Genomic DNA, 9,779 nt, shown 5'->3' with positions numbered 1-9,779 from the left:
TCATATTTGTTTTAAACCAGAAATTACCAAGTTTTTATAAAAGCTTTGAGTAAGTTAATTGGTTCAATCTAAAAAGTTGAAAAACAAATTCCAAAGAAAAATAAATTCTGAGGATTAAAGTTTTTGACCTAATTTCTGGCATCAATGGTTTTCAAAGCAATCCTGAACAAGAAAGAAAATAACAAGATCAAAGTTGTTCATTTAGCTGGAGAAACCTAGAGGAAAATAAATCATTTAATGATGGAAAAGATTTTTCCAATATATTGTGTACTGTAACAAAAGTATACAGTGTACTGTAAAGGAAAGTATACAGTGAACTGTAAAGGAAAGTATACAGTAAACTGTAAAGAAAAGTATACAGTGTACTGTAAAGAAAAGTATACAGTGTACTGTAAAGGAAAGTATACAGTGTACTGTAAAGGAAAGTAAAAAGTGTACTGTAAAGGAAAGTATACAGTGTACTGTAAAGGAAAGAATACATTGTGCTGTAAAGGAAAGTATAAAGTGTCCTGTAAAGGAAAGTATACAGTGAACTGTAAAGAAAAGTATACAGTGTACTGTAAAGAAAAGTATACAGTGTACTGAAAAGGAAAGTATACAGTGAACTGTAAAGGAAAGTATACAGTGTACTGTAAAAAAAGTAAAAAGTGTACTTAAAGGAAAGTATTAAGTGTACTGTAAAGGAAAGTATATAGTGTTCTGTAAAGAAAAGTAAACAGTGTACTGTACAGTAAAATATTTGGTACTGTACATACGATAAAGTTAAGTGTACTGCATGTACATCCCTGGGTGATGGCTTGGTTAATGTAAAGATACGCCTCATCGTGTAGAGATCTAACATAAGAAAATATTCAGCTTTTTAGGATTGTACAATTTAAAAAAATCATGGGTTTTTAATATATCCTAGAGAAGGACAATGATTTTGATGCTATGGGGGAAAATATATCGTTGGACAAAAAAGGCAATCTTTTCATCCTTTTTGAAACTTTTCACCAAAAATATCATTAATCTAAAAAAACAGGAAAAAATGTTAAAAAAGAACGGAAAAAGCATGAATAGAAGTAAGAAAAACTGATTTTTCCACTCTCAAAAGTTAAGATCTTGACTACGGAAGATAATAGAAGATTTGCCCTACTTGTAAACAAATTCACTGATATTTTCTGTGCATCCTTCAGATTGCCTGGTTACATAGCATCCCTGGATTTAGTGTTGCAATGGAACAAAGCAGAAAAATCACACATCTTTTCATTTACGTGACGCAATGGGGACGCAAAAATATAGGAAAGGATATTTTATCAAAACTTTTAAACCTTGTTGCGTCCCTGAAATGAAAAGATAATTTAGAATTTGGCTTTCAATTTATAACTAAATACTTCTAGATTTTACCAAATATTTTTCAATCTTTAACCCAAAAAACATAAGGGATAACAGAAAAAAATTAACATAAATTAAAAATTTAAAAAAAAATATTCAACAAAAAGGAAAAAATTCATTTGGCATGGAATATTTTTTATTTCCTAAATTTCTCCATGCTTTCCTCAGCCATATTTTATATGAATTTCATTTTTCTGAAAATTTTAAATCAAAAACTTTTCTTTGTGACATAAATTATTTTCAGGAATATTTAAAACTATTAACTTTTATTTTGAAACATTAAAAAGGGAAAAAAAGGTAATCAGACAAAACAATTAATTAATTAATTCATATAGAAAGGTAAACGATATAAACAGTGGGATTGTTTAAGATCATTTGTTTCTTAACAAGAAATCATACGGAGTATTTGATTGTTTGATGGATTTTAACAAACCAGCTGATTTTTATGGATTTGGTGGATTGTTTGGTGGAATTACAAAACAGCTGATTTTTGGATAAATCGGCAGATTTTTTCAAATCCTTTTTTAAATAGCGCGCAGCACACTGTTGATGGGTTTTAACCGTTAATCTGATTGGTTGACGGACCTAACAATTCTACTGATAGTTTGATGGCTTGAATTGGGTGACTTGTTAAAGCATTTGATGAAATCAGCTGATTAATTGATGGATTTTCCCAGCTGACGGTTTGGTTTGGCTCAGAGAAGGTACCGGAATATTGTTCAATTAATCATCAGACTCTTCAGATAGGAAACCTATTGATTGGAGAGTCATCATAGAATTTCAGAATAAACCTTCAAACTCCTGAGAAAAAAAATGAAATATTGAAAGCAAAAACTTATCAACTATTTTACCTCTATTTCCAAGATGGAGGTCTATAGAATAGAGCAGCCGCCATCTTGATGTTTTGTAACTTTATTCGCAGATTTGCCCTCGCGAACATCTTTCACAATTTCGACCACCTAGTCAAAGGGTATTTTTAATGATACAATTAGGACAACCATTTTCGATTCCATTCCACGCTTTAACAGCACTGTCATCCAGTAACCATGTCCGATAATGCTTAATGTTTTTTAAATGGCGTATCGATTAGGTTAAACTGCATTCAAAAGTTCAGACCTGTCATGTTGTTTTAAATTTAAGATTTAGTTGTCTAGAAATGAAACAAAATTAGTTTCGAAATACCTCCTCTCCGAGTTAGCGAGATATTTCTACCAATTTCAAGTTATAATTCATCAGCTTAAGAGATTTCAAAATAATGTTTAGAAACAACAATCACAAGCTCAAAAATTTTACTTCAAAACTTTCAACATGATCAAATCATAAATTATCTTTTTTTTTATACGAGTAGACCTATAAGTAAATGTAAATCATAACAATACTTTTGTCTATCTAACTAAACCAATTTATGGAGATAACTCTTCCTATCTAGAAAACTCTTCCCATTTGTAGTTCTGCGGTGGAAAAATGCATTTCTTGTCTAAAACTTTCTAACTCTATTTTTCCGGAAACGAAGCAAAGTTTTTAAAACAAAAAGAAGATTGAAAAACACAAATTATAACAAATCACTGAACTAATGTTTTCAGTGCAAAAAATACACAAAGGGGGTGTAATTGTAGTCCAAATGTTAAAACTTATGCACACATACAATTTCCACCTTTATTTCAACCTTATATACAGAAGATGATACTTTTTTATTTAATATGAATTCAAGAAATGGACCAAAAAGTTTGAAATTTCACTTTGTCGCTAAAATCAAACGCTTTACTACAAAATATTTTTGCTCTCAAACTTAATATACCTTCAGGTATCTTATTCAATCAAGAAGTTTTAGACTTAACTATAACATTTTGTACATGCTTACTTGGCGCTACTCTTTCTACTTTTAATCTTAGGTTTAAGCCACTGATCTATCTATAACCATTAAGAAACCTTTCCTTTCTTTAATTTCAAATATTTGGAAAATTTAGCGGATTTTCTTGTTTTGTTTTGTGGATTTTCAAAATTTAGATTTTTGGAAAAAAGAATCATGAGAGTTCCCAAACAAAAATGTTGAGCCTGACATTTGTGCCGTCAAGACGTTTATTGGACAACAAAATTATTAAAAAAATATTATTATTATATACAAACCTCTTCGAAGTCCGGGAACTTCATGGTGGCCAGTTTAGAGTGTACTAGAGCGTCATCTATTGTAACCTTAACAGTTTTAATATGTTTAATGAGTGTTTAGAATCTTCAAGACGCAAATGATCTCAAGAACTAACGAGGGTAATTCCAGATCTAAATATATTTTCAATAAAATTTGGAACAAATATCTACTATATTTACTCCATCAACTTCACTGATTAAAATGGGTTTTAATATATTTAAATTTTAGGTTTTTTATTTCAGAACACGAGTGTTTAATCAAGGATATATTGTTTACAAGCTGAAGGGCCCGGCATTGCCCGTGAAAATATTTTTTTCTTTTTTAATTTCAGCCAATTCGGTTCTTGCCGTTTGGCCGGCTAAAGGGAACATACATTCCAATGTCTTTTTTTACCGTTTTGAATCTTAGTCAAGCACTTCATTAAATGGAGGATCATTTGAAATTACGTGTACACTCCCTTTAATGTGTATGTACAGTGGTAGGCTACTAGACGGTTTTATCATTTCAATGAAGAAAACTTTAAGTTCCGATTGTTTGTGAGCTTTTTTCGAATTTTAAGTTTAAAAGTTGACCAGTATTAAAAAAGAAGCTTTTTCTGATCGACAGCTTCTCTTTGTTTCCATGTTTAAGTGTGTCCATGCTGTTTAAAAATATGAATCAAAATTGAAAGCGGAAGTCGTCTTCGTTGTATTGATGTACGCGACAAAGACTGTATAAAAAATGGAGGAGGGGGTCCAATTTAATTATAAACTTTACTGACCTCGAATGATGTTCTACGCCCAACTACTCCTTTAATATCCGCTTCAGGAACAGCCTATTGTTACAACATATTACAGGGCTACAGTCCCGGATAAATAATGACGCTTTAAGAATGTGTTGAGGACCCGGATCCAGAAACTTGTGTTTGAAGAATGTGCTACGGACCCGGATCCTGCTCTTTGTGTTCAATTAATGATATATTGACCTAAATAATGGTGTTCGAAAATGAGCCACTCTGATCCGGATTCCAACGGTCAAAAACTGTGCTTTAAACCCAGATCCGGGTACTGGTGCTTAATTATGTGCTACAGACTCGGATTCGGTTAAAGCAGATTTGAATGTTCGTTTTCAAATTTAATTATTTAGAAAATGTGAACTCTGGATCAAGATCCGGATCCTACATACAGAATATGAAGAACAGAATTTCATACACAATTAATCTCTGTTATTTGTGACTAGTTGCACATATTTTCTAATCTTTACCCATTCAAGAAAAACCACACATTTCATTTTGATTTGATTAATCTATTTGTTATCCATATATCTTTGAAACATGACGCAGAACTTTAAGCTTTGTATATGGTTTACACCCTAAAGCTCTGAAGTCATGAGTGTTGGAAAAAAATTGTTTGTTGCGAGTAATCAGTTTTTTTACTTTTTTAATCTAGGAAAAATATTGTTTCCATAAAATCTGATATTAAGTCATCTTTGAAAACTAATATGTTAAACCTTTGATATTTCAAACTTATTGTTTCTTGTATTAGAAATTACAGTTTGAAATATAAAGGTCTGCGACATATCAGGGTTAAAAATCAGATTTTGGGACAAAAACTCTATTCCTTCACCTCTCGGATGAGATTTGCTAGTTCCCGATAACGGGGACCATACCCTCACCCGCCACAGTACTCAACCTTAATAAAATGTTTTATAAATTTTCTTTATTTTGAACAATTATTAAATATTCTATAGGCGTAACTGCAAGTGTCCCAGCATTAAAAGAGTGACGTGTAAGATCTTAAAATCTTTGACTCAACAAAAATTAATCGATATACTGATTTCTTTCTATTTTTTAACTGTGATTTCTCTATTAAAGTGGCTTTTTTGTTACATAAATAATCTTTATATGGAGGGTAACTTAACAACAATCACTTTAACTATTGACGAAATAAGTTGGAAGCTTCACACAAAAAGAGAGATTGGTCGGTCTTGAAACTTCAACTATATAACTTACTAATTAAGTAATCTACTTAAGAATAGAGACTGAGATTCATATAACAGAATAAGTGTACTAAAGAAACTGAAAGTAAAATAAAATGCTTACTTACCACTACTTTCACCATTTTTCTTGATTGTCGATTCTGAAATTAAACAATATTTGTGAACTGTCTTTGCAAGCTATTTTAGAGAATATAAACTTGAAATTTTCTTGGCATTTTAAATAAAAAATAATCTTACTTGAACATTTAAATATTTGTACATGAAACTTTTATTTTTAATTTTAAAAACTCTTGAGGAAAGAAATATTGAGCTCCTTATTATTTAAAAAAAAACATTAAAGTCATCAATTTATAATTTTAATCATGTTGAAATATATCAGGAAGAAATAAAAACGTTGATGTAATAATACTGATGATTCACTACAACTAAATTTAAATTTAAATTTTACTAAAAGATAAACACTGTGTTGGTCTCTTGATAAGAGATAAGAAAATTATAAATCTGAACAGAATAAAATATCTAAAATTAACTATTTATTAAATTAGGGGAATCCTAAATTTTTCCTTTTTTTCTATGATAATTTGTATTCTTTCAGCTTTCCGTCTTTGGGTCACATTTTCCATCCTAAAATACAAAACCCAATGTAAAATTATTATTACTAGATTTGTTCAATGTTGAACTAGATATACTAGTAGTTGAACCTCATACTTTAATCTTGGTGACAAAAAAAAGTAAGTTGAACAAATCGTACCATGTCTCTTTAGTCGTTAATGAATACCAAATTCCAATAAAACTAGAACCCCTCTTCAATTTGACTTCGAGTTTGAGTTGCAAAATTTGCTAAAAATTAATCTATATAATAAAACAACACATTCATATATATGTTGGGTATAGCCGGCCAAACGACTGGACCGAATGGGCTGATTTTTTTTTGACATTCATGGGTTGCCGGTGGGTGTTATAGGATAAAAAAATGTTATTAAAAATATTTTACTTATTTTAATTTTCTCTTTTTTCCACGGGCAACGCCAGACCTTTCAGCTAATCAAAAAATAAACCATATTTTCGTCAAATTTTGTTTAAACTGGGCTTTGAATATTGTAAGTGAGTGTAAATGGGTGTAAGTGGGTGTAACTAAGATATTTTAATTCTTATATCTTTGCAACACAATGTTGTAAACTTTTGATATTTCCAACTATAAGTTTTGTTAAATCATATTGTCAAAGCTTGAATTATCAAAAGTTTTCACGATCAGGTTGCAAAGACGAAAATGTTCCAAAGTTCCTTTCCTTTGATAATTGTGTTAAGTATTATGCAGTTTTATTGCAGTGAAAATAAGGATCTGGATCCACTTAAAATCCGCAACACTTAAGCTCCCATGGTCCTAATCTGGATCACAGAAAACTTTTAATCTTAAAACGCAAATCTCAAGTGTCACCACTGTCAACTAGCTAAAAAGATACGATAAAATTTTAAAAAATCTAAATTTTATACAAAAAATCGAAGAAAAAATTGCTTTCATGGTGAAAGAATTAAAAAAAAATTTAAGCTGGATCAGAATCCGTATTTAAAAAATATTAGTGGGAGAATTATTTTCTATTTGTAATGCTCTTTTGTATTTCACTCCTCCTCCACTGTTTTACACAGGAATAAATTCATGTTCAGGTTTATAGTCAAAGCTGTGCATTGCATAAGATGAAAAAGAAATACAATGTATAAAAGTATAAAATGTATAAAAGTATAAAATGTATAAAATGTATAAAATGTATAAAATGTATAAAATGTATAAAATGTATAAAATGTATAAAATGTATAAAATGTATAAAATGTATAAATGTATAAAATTTATAAAATGTATAAAATTTAAAGAAAAGAAAAAAACAGCACAATACAACAAAAACCATTCAAACGTACTCTTACAAGGGATTTGATAGTTTACAATACCTAATTATGTTTTTAGCGATAACTAAAGTTCATATATGTATCTTCTATAATGCCCCAGATATCTATAACTAAATAAAATAATTACGCTGATTGGCAGAGTCCCCCCCCCCTTCTCTCCTTTTTCTGAAGATTATCTTATAATGAACATTAAAGATTAATATCAGATGATGAAAGAAAGAAGGAATAAAAAAACATCAAACATAATTTTGTTTATTAGAAAGAACATCCACTCTCAAATATTATGGAGTAATAAACTCTAAGATGATGACTTATTAAGCTACTAAGCTACTAAGCTACAAGCTACTAAGCTACTAAGCTACTAAGCTACTAAGCTATTAAGCTACTAAGCTACTAAGCTACTAAGCTATAACTATTCTAAGCTACTAAGCTATTAAACTAATTAACTACTAAGCTACTAAGCTATTGATCTATAAAGCTATTAAACTAATTAACTACTAAGCGAATAAGCTAAAAAGCTCATGAGCTACTCATCTACTAAGCAAATGAACTACTAAGCTAATAACTTATTAAGCTGCTAAGCTAATAAGCGGATGAGCTACTAAGCTACTGATCTATCAGGCTATTAAGCTAATAACTACTAAGCCAATTAACTAATATACTAATGAGCTAATAAGCTAATAAACCAACAAACTAATGAACTAATAAGCTAATGAACTTTTTGGCTAATGAACTAATAAGTTAATGATAAGCTAATAAACTAATAAGCTAATTATAAGCTAATAAACTAATAAGCTACTAAACTAATGAACTACCAAGCAAATGAACTAAAAAAGCTATTGAACTAATAAGCTTACGAACGACTAAGCTACAAAGCTAGATAACTACTGCCTTAAAACTTTGTTAAGGTTTACATCCTTTCTTGCCTTAGTGAGAAAACATTTTTAAAATTTTCATACTTGACCTAACTTCAAATAATAAGCTATAACAAGCCTTTCTGACCATATGCGCTAATAAAGTACTAAGCTGCAATGCTAAGGTGTTAAAGCACTACTCAACAGGACAAAATCTTATGAACCACGGAATAGTAATGAGCCAATCCACTTTTAGAAGCTAATTTAACTTAAATGACTCATGAGCCATCGCACTATTTGACTAACGACATACAAAACTACTGAGCTAACGAACTTTCCAAAAGCTACAAACCTACTAAGCTACTAAATTTTTCACTTTTACTATTTATACGCGAGGTTGCGTGATTTTTCAATTGTTAAATTGTTATTTCTATATATTTTATCCTGTTTTTCTTTAAATAAGATAAGTAGGACTAACACTGGAATATTAATTCAATGAATGCTTACTAGAGTAGGCATTCAAGCAATATTCTGTGTATTTGATATTGCAAAATAGTGTGACAATCAAATTAGCAAGTGAAATGGGTCTGTGTGCGCTGTGTATTTGCTATGTTTATAATATACAACGAATAAAAATCTTCCTCTTCCACAGTTTTATGATTCCGACTGTATATCCCAAAATTAAATTAGTCTAGACCTACATCTTTTAAAAACATGGGGCAGGGATGGTGACAGGAATCTATTAGAGGAAACAATTTATTTAGGCAGAAATGCTATGTTCCAAATTTTAAAATGTTTCCTCATTTCATAATTTTAAAAATGCGCCAATTTTAACAAAAACTCCGCGAAAAATTGAGAATGATTAAAAAAAGCGACTTTTAGGGCAACATTTAAGTTTAAAGCTAAAGTTGTCAAAAGGAAAGGGGCGTGAAAGAAGTAAAATTATTTATAACGATTACGTAATATCTTGCAAATTTTTTTTTCTGTTTTGCGAGAAGGGAAATGATAAATTATGAAGATAGGGGAGAGCTATGTAAGGTATGACCCCCCACCCGCCGTTTATTTCTTGTATTAGGTTCTGACCTGTAGATTGGTAGAGGGGACTCAAGAAACTGGTAGTTTTACGCATTCATTCATCAGTTAGTCATTCTTAATTCTGAAACAGTGTTGGAGTAATTTTATCAAAAAAAAACTTTAACATGTCAAAAATCTTAAAAATTAACTTTTATAAAAAATGTAATAAAAATTAAAAAATATTTTTTTACATTACAAAAATGGGAACAGGAATTTTTTCATAAAAGGTACACTGTTTGCAATACTCTCTGTATTAGGATGATTAAGCGTTTTCGTTTTATTGAAAGGTACAAAACATGATAACATGCACAATATGGGCCCCCATTAGAACCGATGGAATGAAGAAATCTAAACAGGGATGTATATCTCTCTTTATTTATCTCAATTATTTTCGTAATATTGGGGGAAATTATTTAAAGAGTTCATAATAACTTACTTCTACAAAGAAAAAT

The 9,779-nt window shown here is 30.1% G+C and overlaps 1 protein-coding gene across 2 annotated transcripts; it reads right to left on the bottom strand.

Moving 5' to 3' along the window:
- Positions 1 to 1,902: 1,902 nt before the first annotated feature.
- LOC111711683 (selenoprotein W-like) lies at positions 1,903 to 9,421 on the bottom strand. Of its 2 annotated transcripts, XM_023486079.1 has the most exons (8): positions 9,337 to 9,421; positions 6,061 to 6,121; positions 5,605 to 5,637; positions 5,125 to 5,190; positions 4,281 to 4,334; positions 3,502 to 3,567; positions 2,226 to 2,333; positions 1,903 to 2,175 (listed from the first exon to the last, which is right to left on the bottom strand). In XM_023486079.1, exons 2-7 carry the CDS (start codon positions 6,118 to 6,120, stop codon positions 2,247 to 2,249), a joined length of 366 nt encoding a protein of 121 aa, XP_023341847.1. In that variant the 5' UTR covers position 6,121; positions 9,337 to 9,421; the 3' UTR covers positions 1,903 to 2,175; positions 2,226 to 2,246. The 2 variants fall into 2 exon arrangements, with proteins under 2 accessions (XP_023341847.1, XP_023341848.1); XM_023486080.1 differs by lacking the exon at positions 6,061 to 6,121 and having other exon boundaries at positions 5,605 to 5,639; positions 9,341 to 9,400.
- Positions 9,422 to 9,779: the final 358 nt, after the last annotated feature.

Source organism: Eurytemora carolleeae, unplaced genomic scaffold, assembly GCF_000591075.1.
Source record: "Eurytemora carolleeae unplaced genomic scaffold, Eaff_2.0 scaffold516, whole genome shotgun sequence".
Classification (NCBI taxonomy): domain Eukaryota; kingdom Metazoa; phylum Arthropoda; class Copepoda; order Calanoida; family Temoridae; genus Eurytemora; species Eurytemora carolleeae.
The sequence above is the reverse complement of the archived record's forward strand: the minus strand, read 5'-3'. Positions and strand labels throughout refer to the sequence as shown.